Here is a 27,893-nt window from a genome sequence, read left to right on the forward strand (position 1 = left end):
ATGGAATGCCACATAGTCACTGAGATTATAATGTCTATTTCCCTTATATGCAAAGGTATTTATGGTATGTTGCTAAATATAAAAGGCTGCTTCCGGAGCAAACAGAATGACACTGTTTTGAAGAAAGAAGAGTTTTACTCTGCATATTATCTATGGTTATCTTGTATGGTAGGATCACAACTAACTTGAAAATTTCTGGGAATTCCCTGGCGGTCCAGTGGTTAGGACTCGGTGCTTTCACTGCCGGGGCCCGGGTTCAAGCCCTCATCAGGGAACTAAGAGCCAGCAAGCCACACCACGTGACCCAAAAAAAAAAAAATTCTCCCTCTTCTTTATTTTGTGCAATAAGCATATATTATTTTGTAAAGGTAATAAAAATTAAGTTATTATATTGAAACATCGTCCTCTAAAGATTGTTTTAAGAGTTAAAGAAGATATTACGTATGAAAGTACTTTGTAAACTAAAAAATGATGCAGATAGAAGACAGGGACTCTGCCCAAGAGGACCCTCCAGTTTGGAAAGAGACGAGAGACGTGTAAGATAACCATAGCATGAGACAGAATGTGGCGAGAGCTTTCACAGGATGACAGACAGCGTGCTACTTGGAAACACAGAGGACGTAAAATTACATCTGGCTGTAGAGGCAAAAGCCAGAATGTTCAGGTTGAACCCTGAAGAATGGTGAGGGTCTTGCCTCGTAGAAACGTAGAATTGTGGCAGTGAGAGCAGTGGGAGGTTATGGGGCCGGTCTGGGGTTGCGTCTGGATGGAGGGAAGAGAGCCTATGGGTAAAGGGTAGAAGCTGTGCCCTGAAGGCAGTTAGGGTGGTGCCAGGTCAGACTGAACACCCGTAGGTGCCTGTAAGGAGGGAGTCCCTGAAAATTCTGCAGTAGGGGGTGACACAGCCGTGCACCCATCCCGGGCACTGTCTGGCACGCAGGAGGCCCTGGGTGGATGCAGGGTGAAGCCGGGTGACTGGGAAGCTCAGTCTGGGGGCGGCTAACAAGCTGGGGTGGCTTGGCTGGCGTCGCCAGGGATGAGGGCCCTCTCTAGGTGTGTCCCAGGGAGCGGAAAGGCGGAAGACCACCTTCCGTCTGGACTGGACTGGAAAGCGTGGGAAGTGGGGAAGTGATGGGGGAGGGAGTGAGGTGGGCTCGGGGAGGGAGGATGCGGACTCGTCCCCCAGGTTTGCTGCCTGGGGCGGGCAGAGTACTGGGAGGCACTCACGGAAGTCACAGGCAAGGCCAGTGGAGAAGGAACAGGCTGTTGCAGGAGTACCTTGTGCTCACAGCATCCTCTCCGGGCAGTGGCCAGGGGGGCCTGAGCCTCCTGCCGCTTTGAATGTGTCTCATATCCGTCATCTCCTCTTGGGAGGAACCTGGGCCCAGGGTGGTGAAGGGGGTTTTGTTTCAACCTAGAGAGATTTTGTTCATGGAAATTCATGAACTGCCCTGCCTGCTCTTGGAGCCCCTCTCAGCTCATCCCATCTCCGGGCTCCCCCACTTCCTCTGCCCTGTGGCCAGGAATTCGTACACCCCTCAGGATCCTGGATGCTATGTCTCTGCCACCTTCGCCTCCTAGCAGTGCAGGTGTGTGCGCCTGGGAAGCGGGAAAGTCTTGTTCGAGCAAATGTCTGAATTTCCATTTCCCACTGCAGCTCCCAGCCTGGCCACTGTTTAGCTCCTCCTGTTGCCGTGCCACTAATTACATTCTTTACTGAGGTGCGAGTTGTTTTTACAGGGAGACTAAGATGGTGTTAACTAGGAAGGAATTGTGAACGTTGAAGATGCATTTACCTCTGGTTGTAGGGCTGGGGCTCTGGGCTGGAGGTGCTCCCTGAGGCAGCCCTGAAAACGCAACCCAGGTATCAGCAGCCCCCCTCCACCCCCATCCCACGACCCCATCATCCTGGCCCCAAGCACAGCCTCATTGGAGTCAAATTAGCAGCTCGATCCAGAAGGAGAAATTAACATGTTTGGGAAGTGTCAGACCAGGCCTTATACCGGTGCTGACCACCAACCTCACTTCTGGTTACCTTGGTCCATTTCAAATATTGAGAAACAAAATGAATCCCCTTTAATCTAAAAGTAAATAGTTAAGTCCTGCAGCTGAAGCCCCCTTTAGGCCAAGGCTGTTTTTCACGGCTTTGGGTCCACCACCCTCCTGACTGTTCCTCCCTCCCCGCACCCCATCAGCGTCCGGACTCCCAGCCGAAGCCTCCCCCACCCCTGGGAAAGCATCTGAAACTCATCCACACACCTGAGCAGGTGGTAACTGCTGCCCTTTCTCTGAGTTCCCTGCACTTTAAAGCAAGAAGCCAGCTGTGGCTTCCCGGGACCCAGGATCACTCAGGCACCTGCCCGCCCTTGCGGGAGAGGGAGCTGCCTGTGTGCCTGGTGCCAGGAGACCAGACGGCGACCACAGGGCACTTCCCGCCGAGACAAGGGTTGGGCTCTAACACAGTTCCGGTGGGTCTGAGCAGCCAGTGAGGAGAGGGGCATGGTAGGAGTCCTGTAGAGCACAAGGAGTATCCTTTACCGCCAGCCTGGGAGAAGTGGGGCACAGAGCGCGTCCCCTCGCTCCCTGCGCCTCGAGCCTCCCCTCCTGAGCGCTGCTCTGCCCTTTCTCCCAGGTGCACTGGCTCCAGCCAACAAGGAAGAATTGCTGGCCCAGCTGGAAGTGAGAAGAGGGGAGTGAGTCTCCTGAGGGCCCTCCCAGAGGCCACCGGGATCGCCCGAACAGTAAGAAACGTTTCTCCATCCTTTAACACAAAGTTAAACGCTCCAGGCAGATAATCTTTTCTTCCGAAGACCTCGAGAACCAGCCCATAGCATTAGCTGACAGCACACACACGACCTCAGAAACCACAGCACTGTATTGTTTCTGCTCGGCTCCTGGAGGATGGGGTGAGGGCTATGCCTCGTCCCTGTATACCTCTCTTTTCTTCTACGTATTCCATGAACGATAAACTGCTGTTGCTACAGATGGACGGGCTGCTGCTTGCGTGTACGACGATGAGGGTAACACTTGTACAACCCTCTGGAGCGAGTGTTATCACCGGGGGTGTTTGTGAAAAGCTCAGTTCCTGGACCTCACACCAGAGATCCTGATTTGTGAGTCCGGGTTTAGACCGAGAATCTGTGCCCCAAGAGTTTTTCATGAACACGGAGGAAACTGTATCCCAAGTGTGTGTGATGAGCTATGAGAAATAGTTCCTTAGAGCGTATAAAGCATTTTGAATAGAGAATCTCACTTAATCCTCTTATCAGATAGGGTTTTTTAAATCCCCTTAAGTAACTTCATGATCTCACAGACCTAAGTATCAGTATAGGCAGGGATTAGAAATCCAGTTATCCAAAAACAAGCCTTTTTTCTCTCCAGTATACCATGATAAGGGCTGGATCTGTTATGGTGAGATGGGGCCCCAGCTCCAAAGGACCCTGCCTGGGATTTTGTAAGTTTCCCTGATGTCTTAGGGCCACCATGACCTTCTAGCTCCCCGGTCTTCGTTTTGGGGGGACAGTAAGCATTGCCAAATTCCTCACAAAAGCTGGTTTCTCTCGAGAGAAGGAGAGGGAGAGAGGCAGGTAGTTAGAAAAGCCAGGGATATTGAAGAGGACCACCTGTCTGACAGTGGCAGATCTGGCCAGACCTGGCCATCTGCTTCCTGTGCCCTCTGGCTGTTTGGGGAGCTCTGTTTTAGGTGTGTTACGGGGTGGGGAACATGCTGGGGCTCCTAGAGGTGAAAGCCAGAGAAGAGGACATATCCCAGGGGTCAGGGCTTCCCCCCAAGTGTGTGGGTTGAGTGATGCCCACTGGGGGGACAGTCTTTTCAACAATCTTCAGAGCCTGTGCACACAGTGACGTGGAAAGGAATTCACTGCAGACAGTGGCTGTGGTGAGGGCTTGGCGGAGATGGGGCGGACGGTAAAAGAGAAAAAGGAGGTTAAGGGTTAGAGATTCCTGGTGAACCAGCGTGGATGGGTGTTGTTGCCCAAGTCCAGTTATTTCTCTGGGCCTGGCAAGAGCTTCCTCCTGCCGAAGTACCTATTCCAGAGGTAGTTCAATAGGCAGAGTCCTGTTTCTCTCCAGGCTGATGCTGCGGATGCTGGAGTCTAGATGCCTGGGAGAATGGAGGTTCCGCCGGCCCTCCCTACGTGGAGGAGAATACGTAGAATCTGGGGAAGGATGGACGTGGGTTGACGGACTGCTAAGTCCTGCTGTGGGTTGTGTCTTTCCATAGAATGGAAGACTTCTATGGATGAGATGGAGGCAACCTCAAACATCACCCTGATCTTCCCCCCCACTCCCCAACACACACACACACACACACACACACACACACACACACACACACACACAGAGACCACTGAGCCATCTTGCCCAGGGAGTACCAGTCTGGTCTGTTCTGGGGACTCAGTACAGTTGACACTGTTGCTTGGGTGGGTACAATCGACAAGCACAATTTTTGCAGCTAAGCTGGAAGTGTGGCAATCAGGGAGCCGCCAGCTGTCTCACTTAAATTCTTAGCTCTCTCGCTCTCTTTTTTTAAAATCATTTTGCTTACATAATCCACCCCCTTTTTATTTTCTAATTCTCTCCTTGCAAAGCTGGCACCAGAGGGGAAAGGCTGGGGTGGAGTGGGTAGCAATTACACATCAGTTTGGGGAGCATTTACATTTTGCAATTACAATTTAAAAATAAGCCTCGTTAATGATCTCCACGTGTCAACGACAACCCCTAACTGACATACATACTCTCCTGGGCCTGCCTGCCTCCCCCCTGAAGTCAATGCTCAATGGGGGTGGAGGTGCCTAGGGAGATGTGGGGGGAGTAGGGACAGCATCTGAGGGGGGGCGAGAGCGATGAGGGTGACCTTGGGGTTGGCGGAGAGCAGGGACAGAGCTGAGCACCAGAGACCAAGGATCCAGGCTTCCGGCTTCTCTCCTCCCCACTGTGCTCGTGGTCCGTCCCAGCCCACCTCCCTCCACGCCCGACACAGCAGGCTCCGTGTCCTCGGAGGCAACGTCAGGGCTCAGAGCTGGGAGAAGTCGAGCCCCAATCCTGTTCCCCTCCGAGGTGGGCATTTTCAGGGTCCTGTTGGGCCAGTAAACCCTAGTCCCCCAGAACCAGCAGATGTGCTTGGATATTCTTGGATTGGGTCGAGGGGCTGAGTCCATACGCAGGATTCTGGAAGGAAAAAGGATTAGCTGTATCCCGGTTTGGGAAAGACACTTCTCTCATCGATTGGTTACCATATATTTATCGACACCCTCTGATTCCTTGAGCAGGGACTTTGGAACAGACCAGCCCAGACTCAGATTCTAGGTCTGCCATTTGCTGGCTGTGGGATTTGGGGCAAGTGACATGACTTAAGTTTTCTAACCGTCACTGTCTTGATGTAACTGGGATAATCACATTTACCTCACAGGGCTTGTGTGAGGGTGAAAGGCTGTAACTGCCGGATGGTACCTCACGTGGGTCTGGCACCTGGTGGACGCTCAGAAAACCTCAGCTCCGCTCCCAGCCCCTCCCCAGTGTGCTCCCTCCTGCCCACAGTGAAGCTGCTTCTTCCCAGCTTCCGTGGACACTAAGGAAGGATGATCCAGTCCAAGCCATCTGCTCCCTGAGCAGCTGCTGAAGTGGACCCCAGCCCTACACACCCCTGCCACCTCTCGGTGGGCTTCTCTGCGGGGCCCTGGCATCAGGCCTCCACTCCAGCATCTCACAGGCTCCCTTCCTGCCTCTGGCTCGTAGCAAGCCCAGCTCTCCCTCTTCTGGGCGCTAATTCAAAGGAGCGACCTTCCATCAGGCCCCACGTATGCTTATCTGTGAGTGAGGGAGGTGGACCAGAGCTCTGTGAGGTGCCTTTTAGCCTCGGCATCTGTAACTTTCAGATTTTCCTTCCCCACTTGGCTTTCCCCCCACCGGTTACTTGTGTGTGAAGCTTTCCTCTCCTGGGTAGTTTCATCCAGGCCAGTCTTTGGACTGATGACTTGCAGTCAAGAACATGCATTCGTGACTTGAAACATACAGAAAACAGCTCTTCCCTAGGACAGAAAGAGATCTGCATCTTGCAGTAATCTGAGCGAGGGAGACGATCCAGAAGCAGGCTGCTTGGTGTAGGGCAGAGGACACAGAGAGGGGCTGCAGACAGGTTCCTTGAGGACAGGGACTGCATCTTGTTGGTTTGGGTGTTTAGTTGAACACAGTTAAATATTATGTTTTCAACACTGTTCTAAAAACTTGCTTTGTTAACCCAGGCTATATAATGGAGAGTTTTCCAGGTCAAAATAAATAGATCTACTCCGTTATTTTTGACGGCTGCATAGTATTCTAAAAAGCCTCCCTTCTTTCCCACACCTCTACCCACTAGGTTCACCATCCAAAGTTAACCCCTGATGAGCAGTTTCTGATTTAGCTGATTTTGTGGCCGCTTATTATGTCCTATAATATACGTCAGTCCTTCTTTTTTTTTAAGATATTTTATTTTATTTATTAATTTTTTTGGCTGCTCTACATGGCACATGGGATCTTAGTTCCCCGTCCAGGGATCGAACCCTCGCCCTGTGCAGTGGAAGCACAGAGTCTTAACCACTGGACCGCCAGGGAAGTCCCTCAGTCCCTCTTTCTTAATGTATGTATTTATTTAGGAACTCCCCCCTGTGGAAGCTGGGGAGATGAGCACGCGTTCTTCTCCTTCCAATTTGTATTAGTTTGATCACACTATGTTTGATATTATTTATTTTTAGTCTATAGTATTATATATAATACAATGCATATATATTACATAGTACATAGTGTTATATTATTTAGTATAATCATCTGTGTGCTACCTTTATGTTAAGATTTAGAAGATTCATGTTCTGTTAAATAACTGTGGTTACCTCCGCATTCTGACTCTAGGTTGATTATAAAGTGGAAATGTTATTCAGCCACAAAACTACATCGTATGATTTGACCACAGAAAAGGGAATGGAATCCTGTCATCACCACTTGACTGCTGCCTGGAATCTCCCGGGCCCCCACGTTGACAGCCACCCCTCATTCCCTCCCATTGGGCTGCTGCTCTATCTTGTTTTCTGTTGTCTTCTTCCTCCGACTTCTTTGTTTTGCTGGAATACCACCTCTAGTTATTTTTATATTGATGGGAGGGAAGTAAACTCTGAGTCTTCACGTGTCCAAAACGGACTTTATCTTGTCTTCGAGCTTGTCTGATAGAACACAGATCAGGTCCCAAGTTCAACACCTTTTTCTCATAGATCTTGACAGCACTGCTCCACCACCTTCTTATTTCCAGTCTTGCAGTGAGAATCTACTTTTAGCTTTCTTTTCTTTTTAAAGTTCTGAAATTTCACCACTACGTGCTGCGGCTTGAGATTCTGTTTGATCCTTTTTTTATTTCTCTTCCTTAGCCCTTGGGATCCCTTTAAATCTGAAGTCACCTATCTTGCTTCATTTCATATCTTTATTTATCCCACTCAGTTGTCTCTGTTTTCTTCTTCTGGAACGTCCACTGCCCAGCGCAGAGCCTGGCACGTAGTAGGTGCTCAGTAAATGACTGTTGGGTTCTGGTTAGGACGCCGGCTCAACTTGCTGCATGTACTTGGATGGGATCTCTGCTCTGTACGGGGCAGCAGTCAGACCCGTCACTGCTCTGCCAGCCCTCCGTCAATCCGCTCTGGAGAGTGTGCTCTTGGAGCCTTGGGTCCAACACTGCTCCTGGGCTTGGGGAAGAAGCTAAGAAGGAGGAGTGAGGGGAAAGCTGAGGTCGAGCTGTAGGGCAGCCGTAGCGGCCAGCCTCCCAAGAGAGTTCCCTGAAACCTCAAATTTCTTCAGCATCCCCTGAATGTCCCCCTTGGGGACCTCTCTCCTTGACCTTCCAGGTCATTCTTACATGGGCCTTCTTCCCTCTTCATCTCCCTCTGCCCATCTCCTCTACTGTCCACAGTCTCAGTTCACATGCACACACAGCTCCTGTTCCATGAAATGATCCCTCGCCATGGCAAGGGCCTCATTCGGTGAGATCCTTTTTTTCACTTTTATGAATTCCAGAACAAAGAGACAGCAGACTTCTCTTCCCAGTGCTGCAGAGCAGATGCTGTGACCTGAGACAGCCAGGCCCTAAAAAAGAGATCAGAGAGGCCTGCTGTTAGCAGGGATCTGCCTCAGCCTGGGACCACCTGTGCCCTTGGGGAGGCATCTTGGACGAGAATTCTCATTTATTCTTCCTCCCCTCCCCAGAGATGGGCTCTGGGAGCAGATGCCTCATATGCAGCTCCCCTGCCTACCCAGATCAATCTGCTCTGGACAGAATCTCTAGATCTGGGAGTTGAGATGCTGCACTCCTTCTCCCTGAACCGGCCAGATACTGGAAGACCCAGATCAACAAGTGCTCAGATCCCAGAAGGTCATTCTCTGTTCTAAGTCAGAGCACCCTCATTGGTCCCCCAGGGCCAGAGTCCACTGTGTGAAATTGTCTCCTCCCCACTGCACCCCCCTCCTGTCCTTGTCCTGCCGTGAGAGTTGGGGTCGGTCTGTCTTACTGGCACAAGTAGAGGCACAATCTTGAACTTCAAGTCCACAAAGATTCTGTACTGAAGGCAGGAGGACTCTTTCTTTCCACTGAGACCACAATGATAGGGAATGGGTTATCATTGCAAAGGGCAGAATTAAGGTTTGATGCGTGTTATAATTTTCAGACAAGCTGCTAGTACTCAGAGATTCTGCTGCTAATCTGAAACAGTGCAGTGGAAAGGTCCAGCATATGACTAGGTTTTCCCTGTTAGAAACCCGAGAACTATAGACCCTTTTCCAAGGCTGGAGGTTGAAGGGGATAGAGCTTGGCAGGGGACAGCCAGGAGCCAGTGAGAGGTAGAACACAGCTCTGGTCCTCTGCACTTCTGTTTAATTGCTTCCTGCTTCAGAGGGTGTGGGTAAAAACCCCACTGCTGGCCTGTGAAGATGTCTTTACTGGTCGCCCTTTCAGAATGCTGCCTGGAACCTCTGGAATGAGAGAGGAAGGAAGCGACGCTGAAAAGAAGCTTTGCAGGAAAGGGCTTCTGCAGGGGGATGAAGTCAGGACCCAGGTAGATATGACAAGGGCTGGATGCTCCCTAAGAATGGGGTGCCCGCAACCTGAAAAAAAGCCAGTACTGCCCAATTGGACAGGCTTTCCAAAGAAAGAGCCAGGTGCCCCTTAACCTGTGAGTCACGGCATATTTCTCTCCAAAACAGGGACTTCTTTTCAGCTGTGGGTGGTCCCCGGAAAACCATGGGTGGGGTGGGGAGAAAAGGCCAAGCAGAGACAGTCATAGGGAGCCGGCTGACTGCATGCCCCCTTCCCCCGCCCCCCGCCCCGCCCCACCTGGGCCGCAGCTCGGGAAGGAGACACTGCCTGAATCCCAGCCAGTGTGAGTCAGAGCCCTGGCCCCGAGCTGCCTGCGGGGTGTGGTGTCAGGGCACAGACAGCCCCGCCTCCACCCAGCTCCAGCTTCAGCGTTGTGCTCCCACAGCTGAGACACTTGATCAAATTCCCCATTACACACTGCCTTTTACATGCAGTCTTCAACCATGTGTTCCATCATTTCACGTTCGTTCTCGAATTTTGTTCTTTCCCTTCATAATTGAACCCACAGTCCAGTGAGTCCACGATGGAAGCTCAGACCCGCCTATCTCAGCGATGATGGAAGCATCTCTGTCTTGGTTGCATCGAGTTTATGAGGCCCTGACTTCTTATCGCTGCTATCAGCACTTTGTTTTCCATCTTGCGCTCATTGTTATGCAATAATAAGAGCAAATGCAATACAGTATTTAAATAAATTTGCACACACCCTGCTGTCCAAAGAAGACAGGGCTGAAGGAAATGAACGGTTGCTGTTAGGAGGCCTCACCATCTGCAGACACAAAGTGCGTGCTTGTTAGTGAGGTACAAAAGCCCACATTTGGCAAACGGGGGACATTTAGGTGTGTCGATACCATGCGACTCTTGGAAATTCGGGGCATGTAGAAGTGAAGGGCAGGGACTTCCCTGGTGGGGCAGTGCTTGGGACTCCACGTTCCCAGTGCGGGGTGGGGGGGCCGGGATCGATCCCTGGTCGAAGGGCTGGATCCCACATGCATGCTGCAACTGGGAGTTCGAATGCCACAGCTGAGGAGCCCACGGGCCGCAACTGGGGGGCCAGTGAGGCGCAACCGGGACCCGGCGCAACCAAATAAATAAATATTAAAAAAAAAAAAAAGAAGTGAAGGGCAGCCCATGTTGGGTGTCCTGACTGCAGATGGTAGTATTTCCACAGTTAGCCTTGTCTTTCTCCTGCTCCATCTCCAGGGCTCTGCCACTCCGCTGGTGTTCCCCACCTCCGCCCCAAGACCTCTAGGTTAACCGTTTAGACTCTGAAATGAGGCCGTGCGTCACATTTGGAAACTCTCAGTTTCTCCAAGCCTCAGTGTTCGCATCCTGGAAAGGAGACAACAGTCACACCTACACGATATGGTTGTCTGTGAAAGAAGCTTAGATAATGCCTGGTGCACGGTGAGGGCATGGTAAATGGCAGTCGTTAATAATTCTGGGTATCATCTCGCCCTGAGCAAAACTGGCTCCAGGGAAACAAACTCATTCTCACTGAGGTGTAATGATTGCTGGGGCTTAAAGATTTATCCGTCCCAGATTTGTTTGTTTGATATTTTAACAGTAAACCAAAGAAATTTAATTGTAATTGTATATATATCCAGGCTCTGTAAGGAGGTAGACCTTGTGAAATCATATTGCACAGACTTTTTTCCCCCAGAATGAAATGCAAGGCAAAGCCATGATCTTGTCTGCTGGGGAGCAGAGGGTTCAACGGGCAAGATGGGACGTGGCTGGGAAGTAGTTTTTCCATAACGTAGAAACACGCGTCATGCTAAATCATGCTACGTGCCCTCCTTCTGCCCAGCGGCAGGGCTCCCGGCGAGAGCACGGTCCAGGAGTGGAAAGTAAAGAAGGCTTCGTGGAGTAGGCTTCTGAGCAAAGTTTTGATGAAGGACAGGGTGCAGTAGTGTAATACACAGGGCCTTGCCAGCAGAGAAGCACAGTAAGAGGCGTGGAGGAAACGTTTCTCAGGAGGTAGACAGGGCTTGCCTGCTCAGCGGGGGCTTGGGTGACGAAGCCCAGGAACGGACTCGCTGCCCTGCGTCACCACCTCTCGGTGGCAGCCTCCATCCTCCCCTTCTCCCCCTCCCCACCGGGGCTGCCTTTCCAAGGGATCAGGAACATGGAGCCAGTGTACCTGCTCTCGTTCCAAACAGCAGTGAGGACCAAGGGTTGAAGCAGCCCAGCTGGCGTCCTTTCGTCCCACAAGTTGACCTCATTACTGTGGACTCTACCTGGTCCCCCTACCTTTTTTTTTTTTTTTTTTTTGCGGTACACGGGCCTCTCACTGCTGTGGCCTCTCCCGTTGCAGAGCACAGGCTCCGGACGCGCGGGCTCAGCGGCCATGGCTCACGGGCCCAGCCGCTCCGCGGCAAGTGGGATCTTCCCGGACCGGGGCACGAACCCGCGTCCCCTGCATCGGCAGGCGGACTCTCAACCACTGCGCCACCAGGGAAGCCCCCCCCTACCTTTTTCTCACGAGCTCACCTGGGTCCCCACAGAGGCCCAGGGGGAGGACAGCTGTTGGCTGAGTCAGGAAGTATCAGGGATGAGTGGCTTTTCAATGATAAGCTGAGCCCAAAGGGCCACTTGCTTCCACAGCCCTGATTCTTGACCGTTTTTTTTTTTTTTTTTCCTGGAGGCAATTTAAAAAAATGGAACCAGATATCATCCAGCCAGAGGACATGGTGCAGTCCTTCTCAGAGAGAAAAGGGGCCTGGCTGACCCTTTTAGCATCCTCTGCTTCCAGGAGAATCTGAGAGCATTGCAGGTGACACACTCGATAGGCACCAGGGTCCCTTACCTCTGTGGACTCCCCCCGACCCAGACCCCTCCCTCCCCTTCTTGGTCCCTCACTTCTCCTGCTCTCCTTCCTCTTCCTGGCGCCCAGGGAGTGGCAGCCTCCAAGGCAACTGCCTCCGAGAAGAGAAAGACTGATGGGAGGGAGCAGGCAGGTGGGGCAGCAGAAGCAGAAGCTCTCCTTCCAACTGGGGTCCCCAGCGTCTGAGCTGTTTGTCTGTCTCTGTTGTATTGCGAGCCTCAGGGACCCAGCCCAAGTTGTTTTCTCAGCTCGGTTGCCGTCAGCTCTCGACAAATAATAATAAACCTGGGCATCAGGTTGGTCGAGGGGGATTTCAGTTCCTGGGTTCATTTTTAGATTTGTTTCTCTACACATGTGTGTAGACAAGGAGCACGTGACGGGGCGCCAGGGGAGAAGCCCGGGACTCCCAGCTGCCCCAGCAATCCACCTGCACCACTCCCACGGCAGAGCTGCAGGGCCCTCCTCTGCCCCGGACCACTAGGGCTGCCTGGATGTTTGAAAGAGAAGAAAAATATTTGAATGAAAGGCCTCAAGCTCTCTCCTTTCTCTGTTCCTCCCCACCTCTCCCACTCATGCTGTTTGGATAGAGATGAAGGGGGCTGGAGATGAAAAAGAGAGGGCAGAGTCCTATCTCCAGGTTCCAGAGTTGCCTGAGGGATGGGCGGGAAGCTGGTCATGGGTGTGGGGAGAGGCTTCAGTGACTGGAACCAGTGATGGCCTCGAGACCTCCATTCTTGGGATGCAGTGACAGGGGAGGGGGTTCCTGGAAAGGGAGGACCCAACGGTGGGTGAGTGTGAAATTTAGGACCAGATTGATGGTGCCTCTGGGGCAGAGCAGCACCTGCCTTAAGGCAGATTGGAGGTCATTAGAGGTCATTGCTGTCATCCCCCTGCCTCCCAGCAGGAGAGGCTGCAAACCACTTCTCTGTGAGAAGAATGCAGGGCTGTGCTTACCCTTATAGCTAGCATGCTTTTTTTTTCTCCCTTTCTGCTTTTTTTTTGTTTTATTTTGTTTAAAGGAACCAAAGGGGGAAAAATTGCCAAGTTGTAAAGTGCTTGAAGAGGAGATGAGAATCTTCATCAGAATGCTAAAAGCTGGAGGGGGCGAGTAACGTGAACACTCTGCCTACTATTTATGGGATTGATTCTCAGATCAAGAAGCAAGCAGTCAGATGAAAGGAATTATTGTTAAGCTCCTCGGTAGGAAGATCTAATGGACAATTGCCGCTATCAGGGGGAATTAAATTGCTGTTTCAGTTTGTAAAATATATCAGTGGCTTTTTGAAGCCAGAAGAGGTGTGACAGCCAAGGCAGGGAGGAAAGCGGGAGACTCTGTCACCTTCTGGTCCTCGTGTGAGAAGCGAGAGCAGGCAGGAGAGATGCCAGGGCCAGAGCGAGGGCTGCTCTCCTAACTCTGACCCTGGTCCATTATTTTTTTGAAGCCAAAATGAAAACGAGCTGCACTGGGGAAGTAAAGGAGAGAAAGCTACAGCCCTGACTCTGGGCCCTGATGTGGCGGGGGCCCCCATGAATCAGAGGCAGTGGGCCAGGATGGGGCTCCTCCCTGGGAAACCCGGTCAGAGGTGTGGAGGGTGACTGACATGGGTCTGAGATTCCCAACAGCTCCAGCCCACGCAGGGAATGTCACCATGAAGCTCCCCCCACTACACTGTGGACACACTGGGATCCAAGGTGGAGTATAATCCCCTTCCTCCCAGAACTGGGTCTCCCAGTGAGCTCATCCCCAGGTCCGTGAGTGCATAAATGACCCCGTTGACCCGCCCCCACGGGGGATATATTGTTATTCCAGATAAAGAGCAAAGAGCAAAATGGCCTTGGGCATGGGGAAGGGGAGGGGGGGGGGCCTCGCTGCTGGGACGGTTCACAGTCTGGCTCCTACCCCTTCCAAAGACCACATGGTGGCTCAGGGCTGAAGGAGGAGAGAGAGGTGGGGAGAGAGGGCGATTTCCCATCTCGCAGGGAGGCGGAAGCCGGCAGAGCTGGTCAAACTCATGCTGGCCCCTGCTGGCTCCTCTGTTTCCTAGAGACCAGTGCCATCACGAGAGGGCGTGACCTGGACCACCTCCCAAGCGGGCTTCCCAGAAAAGTAGTGAAGCACAATCAGAGCAGAGGGCTGTGGGTGGCCAAGGGGCCTGAGCTGCCTACTGTCTTGGTTGTCATCTCTGCTGCTTCTCAAGTCAGCAGAGAATTATTTCCCGCTGAGAGTTCCAAGCAGGAACCGGAGGGGCACCAGGGAAGTGGTCCTTCTGACTGGGACATTCTGCCAGGACTTGGGCTCTGTGCCTGGTGCAGTGGCCCCCGGAACCCGGGTAATGCGGGAGGTGTGACCTCTTAGCCAGCCAGCCTGCAGCACAGCGAGTGAGCCGGGTATCTGATCCTGAGTGCAAATCCTGCTCAGCTCTTCCCCGCCGTCCTTCCTTCACTGTAGACACAGTTACCCTCCCGGCTCCCACGCCCCTACTGTGAGCCTGGTCTTTTCAGACTAGAGGATTCTCTTTGCCCCCAACACCCCGAGGTCAGAAAGATGGGATGGGGTAGCAGCATCCGCTAGGCCACGGCATTCCGGTCACCTCAGGCCCTGAGCTTCCACTCAGCTCCCAGAACACTTGGGGTGAAAAGGCCCAGGTCCAGCGCTTGCTGTGCTGTGAGGGCGTGGCTCCTGGGGGGCTGGCCCTTCCCCATTCCACAGGACCCTTCACTTCTCCCTCACTTTGAAACACTTCCACCAGACCTCCTCACATTTTGAAGCTCCCTACCCACAGGTGCACCCTTTCTCTCACCTCCATCCTCCCCTCCATCCCCACACTGGCCTCGCCCTTGTCACTGCTATACTGACTCCACGCACCAAGGCTCGGAGACCATCGAGTTCCTTTAGCCGCTCAGCTCTCAGCTGCGGTTTCTAACCCTTACTGGGTTTTGGGAAGAGACCTGGTGTGTGTGTGTGTGTGTGTGTGCGCGCGCGCTCACGCACGCACACGCCTGCGTTTCTTTAGATAAATCCACAGAGTCACATGAAATCAGTGACAGGTTGACACCGTTATTTCAAGATTCATCACTCTGAGTTGCCAGCAGAGGAGCCGTAGCCAACTCCTTCCCACCACCAACACTTTTTTTTTTCCAGGCATAATTTATAGCAGTGGGGTGAATTTGTTTCCAAAAGATGAATATCACACTATCAGCAACAGCTGCCTCTCGTTCTTATTTGTTTTTAAATTTGACTCAAAGTCCAATCCTCTGTACACATCCGAAGCTGTAAATCCTAAAGCGACTGATTACATGATTTAGTAAACAGGTTATATTATATAATGCAATTAAAGCAGGGCTCCGCGGCGCCACCTACAGGCAGCTTCTGGGAAGGGAGCTGGGCCAGAGACTCATTTTGGACCAGGCTCTCCGCGGAAGGAAAATAAACGGCATTGCGCCAGGCTTGAGGCGGCTGCTCCGGGGGGAGAAGCTGAAGCCAGCCAGGTTACTAATGCAGCCTTTTGGTCCCTCCTGCTGAGTTCACGGTGTTATTTCAGCCTCCTGCCAATCTGTCTAGACGTCAGAACCCAGGTCTGGGCAGCTGCTCAGAGGGGCGGACCTGGGGGTGTGGGGGGGTGGTAGCCACCTGGGGGCTCCTGGCCTGGGGGGACACGGAGGAGGGCTCCCGGCTCTCTTGGCCTCAGGGGCCTCCTTCCCTCCCTCTCAAATGAGGGAGCCTTTGGAATGGAGCTTCAGATATTTCCATTCTACTCAGCAGAGCTTGTGTTCAGTGCTAACCATGGGCAAAGACTTTCAGAATATTCTGGTGAAGTCCCTCATTTTGCAGACCTAGAGAGAAAGTGACTTGTGCAAGTCGCACAGAGAAATGGCAGAGCTGCCTGTGGAATCCAGACTTTTTTGACCCTAAGCACAGGCTCTGTCTGATCATGGGAGTTTACAGAGAAGGAAACTTGAGGCCCAGACTTCCACAGCCTCTTCTTGCAGCAAGGGAAGGCAAATGATAAAATACTGTTAGTGTGTGTCCAGAAGGGCTCCTAGGGGGCCTCACTGCTGCCTCTTAGCTGCCCTGGTGTGGAAGAAAGAAGGGAAGGAGGGAGGGAGGGAGGGAAGGAAGGAAGGGAGGGAGGGAGGGAGGAAGGGAAGGAGGGAGGGAGGGAGGAAGGGGGGAAGGAGGGAAGGAGGGAAGGAGGGAAGGAAGGAAGGAAGGAAGGAAGGAAGGAAGGAGAGCAGGGCCAGCTCTCGCTCCCTGACTCCTCTGCCCTGACTTACAGCGCTCTTCAGATGAATTAGGCCCTGGGCCCTCAAGGATTCTAGCTTCTCCAAAGAGGCTCTGTAAGAGTGGGAAACATTTTTGAAAACCTATCCAGGAGAGGAGAGGAGACTTACTTCCCGGGGCTAAGAGAGAAACTGGACCAGAAGTGGGGTGTGGAGAGGGGGAGGGGAAGGGAGGGGTGGATGAAGAAGACAAGACCATCAGAGTGCAAGAGGGTGGAAATGTCCCCCCACCCTATCCTGTGCCAGCCACCCGCCCAGTCTGCAGGTGATGGGCTGGGACAGTGCGGAGCCACAGGGAAGTTGGTCCCTTCATCCCCTCTCCTACCTCAGGCCCTACAGTGGAGGTTCAGCCAGGGTCAGGGAGTAAGAACAGATGCTGTGGGGCTGGCTGGTCCGAGAGTTCCCAATTAGACTTTGTTTCTCATCCTTAAGGCCCTGAGCCCCCAACCCGGCACCCCAGCCCAATTACTGCAGGGCACCGTTAACCCCTGGGTGCCCCAGGCCGTTAATGGAATGTTAATTGGTCTAATGGGTTTCATGTCAACAAGTTCTAATGAGCTCCTTCCTAACGAGCTTGGATCTTTTTCCTAAGCCTGTTTGTCAACACGCTGGCGTTTGGGCTCCAGATGGAGGGCCTCACCTGGCTGGGGAGCTGGAGTTGAGGAAACGGAGTGGGTGCTCCCGGGGTGCCCCTCCCCTCTTCCTGAGGGGTGTCCTTCGGCCCCCTCAGCCACCACCAGCCCGTGCACACTGCCATCCTCGGCTCCTGAGCTCTGGAAAATGGCAGTTTTAGCTCCTTTTGAAGATAATGTCAGTGACAAATTCGTTTTTCTTGGATATCATTGTGGGGTTGAGTGTTGCATTAGGGTTTTGGTTTTTTTCTTTCCCTCCTAGCTGCCGTATAAGAAAGGTTTTCAACGTTAAAAACAATCTTTTGACGTGGGCAATTTCTCGGTGGTAAATCATTCCTCGTGTGTCCTCCATTTGCGTCTTGGCTGTGTTCCCTCCAGTGCCCTGGTGTCTGGTGACAGAGGGCTGGGGCCCCTGGACAGGGCGGAGCAGCCTCCGGCCACAGACAAATGCCGGAGGCCCTGGACAGGCCTGCTGTGCCCTCCACGCTCCCAAAGAAAGTGCAAAAACGGCAGGTTTCCCCAGAGGCCCGGGTGCCCAGCGATGGCTCAAGGAGTTCCCAGCATCCCAGCTGTGGAGCCTCAGCTCAGAGAAGTCAGATTCCCACACTCCTCTGGAGGATGGTCCCACATGGACCCTCAGCCCCCCAAGCCCAGCTGGAGGGAGGAAGGAGCGCATGTGCGGGTGAGGGGGCGTGTGAAGAAAAGGGCGAGCTTCCGGAGATGGGCACTGCGTCTCCCCCAGCATCGGGTTACCAGACGCTTCTGTGCCTGAGTGAGCAGGGAAGGAAACTTAAGCCCCTGATGAAAAGGCCTCCTGTTTTCTTGCAGGAGCAGCCCCCAGAGGGCAATGGGGCAGTGGCCTAGTGGCCTGTGGTGACCCCAGAGGGGAGGAGGGTGAGGGGCAAGGGCCATCTGGGTCCTCAGAAAATTGTTCCCGTGGCCTCTAGCCCCTGCTCCACAGTCCAGCAGGCTGCAGACTGAAAAATCTCTTCTCAGCCTGGACGGTGGTTGTTTCTGGGTGCAGACTACTCTTAGCCATCTCTCTTTACCCCCAGGTAGGGCAGCTATCCCGCTGTTCCAAGTATTTCTAGGGACAGAGATTCTAAAACGACCCTACCTCCCATTGATTGGACAGTGAACAAAAGAACGCAGACTAAAGAGTCCTCTTTTTACCCCAGATCCTCCTCATTGAGCTTCCTGTGCTTTGCCTTCGTGATGACTTTCTCATCCGTGGAATGAGGTACCAAAAGACCCAAACTCAAGGTGGAAGGGAACCAGTTGCCCCTAAAAGGGGAGAAAATCTGCCTCCAGACTCTGCCCCCAGGCTCCCCCTTCTGGAGGCTGCTGGCACTGCAGCCCCTCAGAAGTTCGCTTTTTCCGGCCAAGGAGCATCTAAGATTGATGCTCCCCGGAAGGGATCCTGCCTCAGTACCTGTAGGCCTCATCCAAAGTTACCTCATCTGCCAGAGTCACAGGAAAGGCTGAGCCTAGCACACCCCTGAAATACCCCTTTTTCCTTTATTCCCTCCGGGTCCAAAAGAGAGAGAGTCCACGTCCAATTTAATATCTCAGAAGTCTTCATTCTCAAGTTCTTTCTGATGTCTCAAGAGGAATATATCCTCTTCCCTCCCCCCCGAACCCTCTTCACTCCGCTCTTTCCTTCCTTGGGTGTTTTCCACCTCCCAGACAAGACCCAGCCATGAAAATAGGCAATGGTTCCCCGCCTGTGGAGTTTGGCTTCCCCAGGGCTCCCTTCCGAGCCTCTTTGCAGAAGTAAAGCCTGGATCCCGGTGCCTAGTGTGTGTAAGACGGGGTGACCCTGGGTGCTTCTGCTGCAAAGACGTCCTGGCAGCCGATCTTCTGAAGTGAGGCCAGGGTGGGCCTCACTTGTGGGCAAAGAGGAATTGCCTGCAGTCTGAACGTTTCAGCACAGGAAAAGGCATCCCCCCCCCTCCCCGTGCCTTCTCCACGGGAAGCTCTGTTCACTTTCTTCTTTCCCGCTGGACCATCACCTCCCTCCCTGGGGGGAAGGCCTTGCCTCCTCTCATCTGTCTCCCTACCCCAGCACAGTTCTTTGCGTGTAGTTGACACCTGATAAACATTCGTTGAATGAATGTCTGGATTGCCAGTGCTTTCACATATGCACTTCAGGTCAAAGCACACCTGGTACTTCGGAGACTCGGGTCAGCCAGAGCTGATCTGTCCATCTCTTCCTGAAAAAGAACCAACACAATAAGACACACACACACACACACACACACACACACACACACACACACTCTCTCTCTCTCTCTCTCTCTCTCTCTCTCTCTCTCCCTCTCCACATAGGGTCCTGGAGACCCTCCCTTTGACTCCCTCGAACTCCCACAGAATTCAGGTATGTGAACATTTTGGAAGACCCTGGGGAGGGTGTGGTGGGAGGACATCAGGTGGGAAGAGGACGGAGCCCCAAGGTCCCCAGGGAGAGGAAGGAAGGAGAGGGACGGTCTGACTGTCATACTCTCAAGGGTTGCCCGCTCATCAGCACCCTCCTGTCTCAGGCAATTAGCCGTGGTTTCCAGCTCTAAATATTTCAGGGCATCTCCTGCAGCTAAACATCTCTTTCAGCATTCTGTTTCCTTGGGTGGTACTGCCAGGCTGTCTCCACTTACGCACCACTTTGTGATTCAAGAAGAGACCTTGAGGCCAATGGGGGCAGCTCGCTTACGGGTGATGGGGTGGGGTGGGGGTTGGTACAGTACAGCCGACAGAACGGGGAGTCTGGAGAGCTTGGGTCCATCCCGGCTTCCCCGGCACTCCCCTCCCCCTCAAACACACACACTTCTCTCCTCTTGGCCTCTGTCTCCGCCTCTGTAAGAGGACCATTTGCTTCGGGCGGCTCTTCTGGCCTCACGTGTGGTTGAACTCACGGTTGAACCAAGGCCAAGGAAAGTCTTCTAAGAGAATGTGCAGGCACGTCTGTGTGGCCGTCGTCCCTGTTCCCGGCCTCCTTCCCTTCCGGGAACACCTCCCGGTGGTCGCCCTAGGGTACTTGCTCCACCCTCCAGTCTGAGGAGGAACCAACGCCCCACGTCCCTCTCCACCACTAGGGGGCGTCGTGAGCACACCTGGGGAGTTAGTGTGGTGCTGGCAGACCCTGGGGACAGGGAGGGGGGATCTGGAACCGTGAGGGCTGAGGCTTCCGCCCCGAGGGTGCAGGTGGCAGTTCCGGGAGGCCTGGGGAAGGGAAAGCACCCTTGACCGTGGGGTGCCCTCATGGCCGCCAACCCCCCGAGCTGCCACCAGCCAAGTCCCGCCCCCCGCCCAGGCCAGAGCTGGTACTGAACAAAGCAGGGCTGCGGGTGCACAGGTTGTTTTACAGCCCTTGCTGTATCCAGTCAATCCTGGTGGCCCAGCCTGGGAGCATGTCCAGCCGCTGGTCCCTGGGGCTCCCTGCGCTCAGCTATTAACGGTGCGGCCCCGTTTCTCCCGCCACAGATCCTCCATGTGAATCCATCCCATGATGCAACATGCCTCCCCAGCCCCCGCTCTGACGATGATGGCCACGCAGAATGTCCCTCCCCCTCCCTACCAGGACAGCCCACAGGTGAGTGTGACTGACCGCCGGGAGGGGTGTGGTGGCCTTCCCGGGGGCGGAGGGCAGGGCCAGGCCTCCCTCAGCTCTTCCCCTGCCTGGCCTGGGGCGCCTCTCTGAGAGAGCCCGGCAAAGCCAGACCCCTGAAGGGAGTCACGCCCTTGGCAAAACCCTGGGTTCAGATCCCACCTGAGGAGCTGTCACCGGCATGGAGGACCGTGGCATCCCAGGGTGCTGCACCTAGTCATGGTCCTGTGCCACACACTCCCACCCCCACTCACTGCTCAGAGCAGACGTCAGACAGACACACTGAACCCCGAACTCGGGGAGACCCAGGTACAGGTAAATCAAGTGTGCCTCTGAGTGTTTGGGGAAACTCTTGATCAGAGGTTTCCTCTGCCGGATCACCCTAGTCACTGGTCTCTGCCTGCCTGTTGGAGGAATCTCCCTTCTCTTCAGGACTCTGTCAGCTTCTATCCAGAAAATGGCCAGGACTGTTTCTCTACACTCTCCCATCCTTTCCTCGGGTTCCCAGTTTCCATCCCTCAGCTCAGACACGGCAGACCCCGCCCGGGTTCTTCCGAGACTCCCAGGCTGGCTGCACCTCCTGCAGGCCACCCTGTCTTCCTGTTCTCTCCTCTCCTCCTCTGGAAGCCTGGCCCAGCTTCTGTGGGTTGCTCTCTGGAAGTCCTTGAGACCAGTCACTTCTGAACTTTGCTTCCGCGTGTGCGCCTTCCCTCCACGCTTGGTTCTTTGAGACTCAGAGTTCATCATGAGGCTGTGTGTTCACAGAAGCCTCCACCTCCGCACTTCCCTGTTTTCTCTATTATTAATTGAGTACGTTTAATGTGAAAGGCACCCAGCTAGAGTATTCCTTCATTCATTTCACAAATGTGCAGTGAGCGCCTACTGTGTACCAGGCCATCATTCTCATTCTTTCTCCATCGCTGGTCTTTGCCCAGCTCTGCTATCCATCACTCATTAGGCTTTCAGACACAGCCCTTCTCCTGACCACAGGGAAGCTCTGTGCCATATGGAAGGGACACGAAGACGCAGACCCAGGGTGCATCACTTTAGGTCCTGTGGCCCCGACACCCGCAGCCTGGTGTGAGCATACGGTGCTGCCCTATCCGTCCTGTTATCCGCCCATGAAATGACCGCTCTACAGGGTGTCCAGCACGCGGACCCCCACTGACTCCTACCCCTGTATAAGTGCAGAAGCACTGACCTTTGAGCGCACGTCCTTTTGTCCCGCCCCCGACCCCGCTTCCAGGTGTCAACTCCGTGCTCCTTCCTGGGCTCTCCCCACCCTGACCTCAGCTTCAGCAGACCCTCTGTTCACGTCAGTAGCTCTCCACAAATGACTGTGGGTTGGACTTGGCGTTTGCACAGTTCCTCTGTTCGAAAGCTTCCAGGTGTGCAGCTATGTCAGGACCTTTCCCTCTGTGGTCAGAACCAAGTCGGCCTGGACCAGTGGAGACCTAGGAACGTAAGGGCCATAATGGGGAACAAGCACCATCCTTCCTCAGTAGACCAGACCCATCTGCTGTCTGCTTAGGAAGTGCTGGGGAACCTGGGGTATTGATGAAGAGGCAGGAACATCGGCTCCAGTTCTCTTGTAGCTGGATGCTGGTCTCCGAGCTCCACGGTGGGACTGGGGTATGGCAACCGGGACACTGCCTGTGTTTAACAGGTGGTAGGTGCCGAGGCCCACACTCCCATCCCCAAGGCTCAGGGACAGACCAGGGTAGGGCCAAGAGGTCAGAGAGCACTGGATTGGCACAGCTGGCGGCAGCTGCCTCTCTGCCTCCGGCCCCACCCCCTGTTTTGCCTTCCTGGGAGAAGTTTGGGTTTGATGGGCATTAGCAGGAGAGCTGCAGCGAGGGCCTGTGTTGTCCAAAAGCGCTGACCCGGGTGCAGTGAAGTAGAGAAACCTCAGCATACAGCTGAGGATTCATCCATCCCAGCTTTCGAGGGAGGTGGGGAGGTGAGATTGCAGCCCTAAGGCGCTCAGCCCCCCGGAAGCCACCACTGAGGTGCTCTAGCCTTTTGGGGGAGGAAGGAAGGCTCCAGTCCCCCATCCAAGGCCTCAGAGCAGAAGCCCAACGCAGGGGCTGTCCCAAGGCTCTCTTCTCTGAGGAGCCACCAGAACCTCACCATCGAAAATACCCACATATACGGCCAAGGAATAATTTGTTCCGGGGAAGCCACACATCTCCCTGTAACCCCAGCGGTCCAGGAATGAAGTCTCAGTGTCCATGGGAAAGTGACCAGGCCAAGGCCTGGGGTCTTTATGGCCGCGGCTAGGCCACTAGACTGTGGCTAGATTCCCATGGGCCTTCCCTGAGCCAAACTGGTTCCCAAAGAAACTGACCAGGATGGGGGATCATGGGGAGAACTGAGGGCGTGGATGGAATGGGCGGGGTGGAGGACGTGGGTGAGGTCTGCAGGACAAAGTCTTCTGACTCACGGGGAAGGGCTGTTCTCTCCAGAGTGCTAGACTTGGAGGCCAGCTGGCTTTCGGGGCGCCCTTCTCTCCACTCTTCGGGGCTTCTAGGAGTGGCTGCCACATGGGAATGTCTTCCATGCGTTTTCTGCTGGGGAACTTGTTCTTCCTCCTGCCTTCTTCCCTTTGTGCTGTCAGAGGCTGAGCCCTGCTTCTCAGGCGAAGCTCATCACCCTGGCGAAATCAGCCGCTTTTTGACACTCAGTGTTCTCAGGAAAGCCGGGCGCAGTAGGAGTGTGGGCCAGGCACACAGGGGAATCACTTCCTAAACGGGGCTCTCTGGAGGGGATCCCCCACTTCCTGTTCATTCCTTCAGGTCTAATCTCATTACTTTTGGACTCAGTATGACTTGCTTTCTCAAGGCCTGGACTGCTGAGCACATCTCTTTTTTTTTTTTTCGATACGCGGGCCTCTCACTGTTGTGGCCTCTCCCGTTGTGGAGCACAGGCTCCGGACGCGCAGGCTCAGCAGCCATGGCTCACGGGCCCAGCTGCTCCGCGGCATGTGGGATCTTCCCGGGCCGGGGCATGAACCCGTGTCCCCTGCATCAGCAGGCGGACTCCCAACCACTGTGCCACCAGGGAAGCCCCTGAGCACATCTCTTTATCACCTCCTCAGAAACCCAGTTTCTGCCACAGGTAGAAATGGACAGTCTCTGCTACAAAGTCCCCAAAATGAAAAAGGAAGGGAGAAGCAGGGCCCTTCCTCTGAGACCCATGCAGTCGTTTTAATAATGTTCCCGTTGTGCTAAGGGCTAGCAATACCGAGCGTAATCTATTCAAATGCACAGGAGAATCTCACTTTGGAAAATTAGGAATCTGCATTAAAAAATTCCCAAGCCCCGGACCTTCTTTATAATAAATTAGAATTTTTTTTTCAAGGCAAGTTCTTAACTTGGCAATTTCATTTTTGAAGTTTGGGGAATAAAGTTATTAAAAATGAGGGAGGCTTTTTCTTCTTCCCATTTTAGTCTGGAAGCATTAATGGTTATGGCCCCATGCTATTTGGGCACAAGGCAAGTGGTATGACAGCTAAGCAGCTTCTGGCCCCTCAGTTCTGTTCCAGTCCGTCCTGGGGACACTCCATGATTACTTGTAAGGATGTCGCTCTGTGTTTATTGTACACTAAAGGCAGATCGTAAGTGTAGAAAATACAAAAGCAACAACCCACTGGAACCCTTCCTGTGGCCTGCTTCCTCCTTCTGGTGGCTCCCTGTTAAATACTGTCAGAGTCACAGCGCCCTCTGCTGTCCACCTCCTGTACCTCAATTCCAGCATGATGCACCCGAGTCCTTGATCCAGACCCTCACTTTATGCCCCAAGAGGTAGAGCAAGTCATGGGGACTGTGGGAATTCTACGATGATAGTTTAATGAAAACATTGTCTCCAGGGAGACCTGGATATGAGCTAGGCATGTGGTCCCTCCATTCAGTGCCTACATCACTCTTCCGTTCCTTTGCATCTCTGCCTCAGCCTGGCCAGCTGTCACCTGGATTTTCCCAATCCCTCCTCTCACCACCCCAACACCTCCCCTGATCCTGATGGGATCCTCTGCTATTGTCCCCCTCTCCCGGAAAGTACCACTCCAGTCTCCCTCCCAGAATTTTCGTGGTAACACCACCACCCTCTCACGTCATCCATGCACTCTCTCCACCTCTGAAATGTCATTCAGGTTCTCCCATTTCCTGTAACACTCCATGGGCAACACCACCCACCAAGCAGAGTTCTCCCTCTGTAGCTCCACCAGCAATTTTAGGAAACTGTTAGGTTTACTGGAGGAGGCAGCAGCTTCCCTACCCTCACCTTAAACACCCCCCTCCATACGACACGCACAAACTCCTGCTATCAGTAACCTCCCCCGACTCTTCCGCAAACACAGACACATACCTGCTGTTCCACAAATACCTTTGCCCTTGGCTTATAGGCAAGACAAACATTTTATCTGGTCTATATGTGTATGTATTCAGTGCTCCTCTGTCTGCGTGTCCCCAGCATGTGGGCCGCCTGAGCATTTGACTAGAAAGCAGAAATCCTAGCAGGATCCAGCCTGAGCCACTAGGCACAGCCCCGTATGAATGTGGGCACTCAGTTCACAGTTTGGATTAGGAAGCACCAGCGAGTAGCTGGGTGCTTACGTAGCATGACGTCACGATGGGCGATATTAAAAGTGTTCTGGTGGTAATTCACCAAGGATGCAGCCTTGTTATTGACCAGAGGGAGGCAAGAAAGGCAAAACTCTCAGTCCAGGACCAGTATGGGAAGCTCATTTCAGAAGGAAGTCAAGCACTTGCTTGGGACCCTCTGTCCCCCTGCATCCTTCTGCAACCCTCAGAGCCAGGAGAACGGTGTTCAGGAGCGCAGGACGCTGTGCTTGGAGATACCCATCTTGTACCAGGAAGGCTAAGGCTGGGCCAGCCGTGTCGGGGGAGGTCAGACCCGTCTCTCTTGCCCTCTGAGTACCTTCTTTCCCTCCCTGTCCTGGCATCATTCCCCCTCTGCACGGAGCCAGGGGAGCAGACATCTGGGGAAGCTGGATGGGCTTTGATCAGTTATTAGGATCCCCATGCTGGTTTCATTAACCGGAGGGGGAGGGGGAGGGGGAAGGAGGGGGCTGGGGCCCCTGGCTGTGAATCCCGCCCCCCTTTCCAGGCCATGCAGCTGGGCCGGGCAGAAGCGGGTTCAGATGTTTTCACACTTTACATTCCTCTCATCCCTTTAAGGGCTGGAGCCCCCTGCCTCGAAGGGCCTCCTGTTCAGCTGCTGGTGAGACACATTGGCTCTGCAGCAATAGAGTTAATTCCACAGCTTTGAGAGTCCCTCTAAGCCTTTTCTGTGGCTGTGATTGACGGCTCCCTCTGCCCCTGGGGCCAACACCCCAGGGACGCTATGGGTGACCTGGCTTCCCTCACTTTGACTCATCAAAACGGACTCTTCTCTTTCTTTTTTATCTTCTGCTGGGCCTTTCTTCTCTCTGTGCACAGTGACCTCTCTCTCTGGCCTGCTTGGGCCACCCATGTCTTTAAACTGGACGTGTCCCTCAACTCCAGCTCACACCAGACCTGGATTCTTCAGCGTGGCAAAGGCAAAAATAGCCTTTGGGTCTGACTGTGGGGCCTTATGCCTCATTTAGGAGACAGTGGGCTAGGAACAGGACTTCGCTGGAAGAAACGCTCTCTCTCATGGCCTTGTTTAGGGTTTTTATTTGATGAACTTCCTACCTGAATGCTTATATTTACCCAAAAAACACAGACATTTTTGTCTATCCTCTTGCTTCCAAGCAGAATGAGTGCTTTAAACAGCTACAAAAATAGTTAATGGCCCGAGTAGACAAAGCTTAAAATAAATCAGGAACAGGTGATCCATCAGCAGCGGGCCTAAGGAGCTGGAACCTGCTTTGCCCCCCTTTCCGGTTGATCTGCTAGGAGCTCCGGTGCCTGCGTAGCCCGGCGGGGGGGGATGGGTGAGCACGGCCCTCGTTGCGTGTTGTCTTTGGAGTCTGTGGTTTGGAGGAGGAAGCGCGGGCTGAGTCAACTCAGTGCGGTAGAAATTCAGGAACCCACTGCGCTGCTGATGAACTACACAAATGTGGACAAGTAATTACAGCACTATTTCTTTCACTCACTCAGCCGTTTCATAAACATCAGGTGCTTTCTGTGGGTCTTGCAGACCCTGTGCCACGTGCCGGGGACACAGAATTAATAGTTCCCGCCCTAGTGGAGCTTATTTGGGGCCATTCTGCATCGGTAAAGTGGGAATAACTTCTGCCCTCCCTGCCTCACCGGGTTGTTGCGAGTGTGGGTGTGAAAAGTCCAATGGTGTTTTCCAGCTTTCTTTCACCCATGACCCTGACATTGATTTTTTCACTCTATCTTCTGTACGGCTCCAGTAGCCAAGATTGGATTGAACTTTAATTACTCTCCTTTGTATTGGGAACACAAAAGGCATATCAAGTATGTGTTTCTAGCTGTAAACACACTCCCTTACACACATACACAAACATACTGGAACTCACTGGTGTGGGACTATTATACAAGCGAGGGGTCCTCCAGAGACGGATGGGAAAGACTGCGCCCAGGAAAGTGCACGAAGCTGGGAGGTGAAAGTCCACAGCCTTCGTCCCTTTAGCCACGGGTCAGCAACCCGCAGAAGTGCAGGCAGGGCGGCAAACACTTTCAAGCCTCATTTTGTAAACCACTGCCTACAAACCCTTTTAAGTTAATTGATTGCTTAAGACCCCCATTTTACACCACGAAGTAACTTTCCTGTGGTTTGTTCTATCTGGTCGGTCCTGGGATGAGAATGTAGGTGACCCAGGCCTGCTGTTCCAGGAGGCTCTTTCAGCGAAATCGGGCTGCCCTTCTCAGCCTCCGGCCCTTCCTGTCCCTGGGCTGACTGGGTTGGGGGGTATTTGGAGGAGCCATGGTTGACTCCTCTGGATCCCTGAGCCTTTTAACACATCACTCTCTCATTTCCTCAACCAGTCGGTCATTCAGTCATTTAACAAACATGCTGGGACCCCATGGGAGCCAGGCATGATGATGGGAGCTGGGAATCCAGTCCACTCAGGGAGACAGACAAATGGGGGCCCGAAGTGTTATGGGGTTTAAGGTTTGACGCACAGGCAGATAAGGCGGGGGTCCAGGCTACCTGGGCAGGAGGTGTGGAGGACTGGGAAAGGCTTCCTGGGAGAGCTGATGCTGCCTCCAGGTGAGTCTTGAAAGAGGGGTAGGATTGCATGTGATGGGGGGTTGGGGGGGGCAGGGTGGGGAGGCGTGGACAGGTCCTGCTGAGGCAGCCCCAGATGCAAAGGCATAAAGATGTAAAGCATCGGGTGGGTTCAGGCACCCACACGCAGGAGGGTCTGCTGGGGTGCGGGCAAGGGGTGGGGTGCTGTACCGGAGACAAGCCTGAGTCCGTTAGCAGGTCCCGGCCTGGGGCGCCCTGTGG

The 27,893-nt window shown here is 53.6% G+C and overlaps 1 protein-coding gene across 8 annotated transcripts in view; it reads left to right on the forward strand.

Annotated features, from left to right (window-relative positions):
• The window catches only part of PKNOX2 (PBX/knotted 1 homeobox 2), a 305,084-nt gene that overhangs the window by 208,392 nt on the left and 68,799 nt on the right, over positions 1 to 27,893 (forward strand). For 5 of the 8 annotated variants that reach the window (XM_060160702.1, XM_060160700.1, XM_060160707.1 and 2 more), the window contains exons 3-4: positions 2,633 to 2,741; positions 20,345 to 20,453. In XM_060160702.1, coding sequence (XP_060016685.1) covers positions 20,367 to 20,453 — 87 coding nt within the window. In that variant the 5' untranslated portion in view covers positions 2,633 to 2,741; positions 20,345 to 20,366. Of the gene's footprint in view, positions 1 to 2,632; positions 2,742 to 19,195; positions 19,245 to 20,344; positions 20,454 to 27,893 lie in introns of all 8 variants that reach the window. The other 3 variants (XM_060160705.1, XM_060160704.1, XM_060160703.1) reach the window with 2 other exon arrangements.

Source organism: Lagenorhynchus albirostris, chromosome 9 (genome assembly GCF_949774975.1).
Source record: "Lagenorhynchus albirostris chromosome 9, mLagAlb1.1, whole genome shotgun sequence".
NCBI lineage: Eukaryota > Metazoa > Chordata > Mammalia > Artiodactyla > Delphinidae > Lagenorhynchus > Lagenorhynchus albirostris.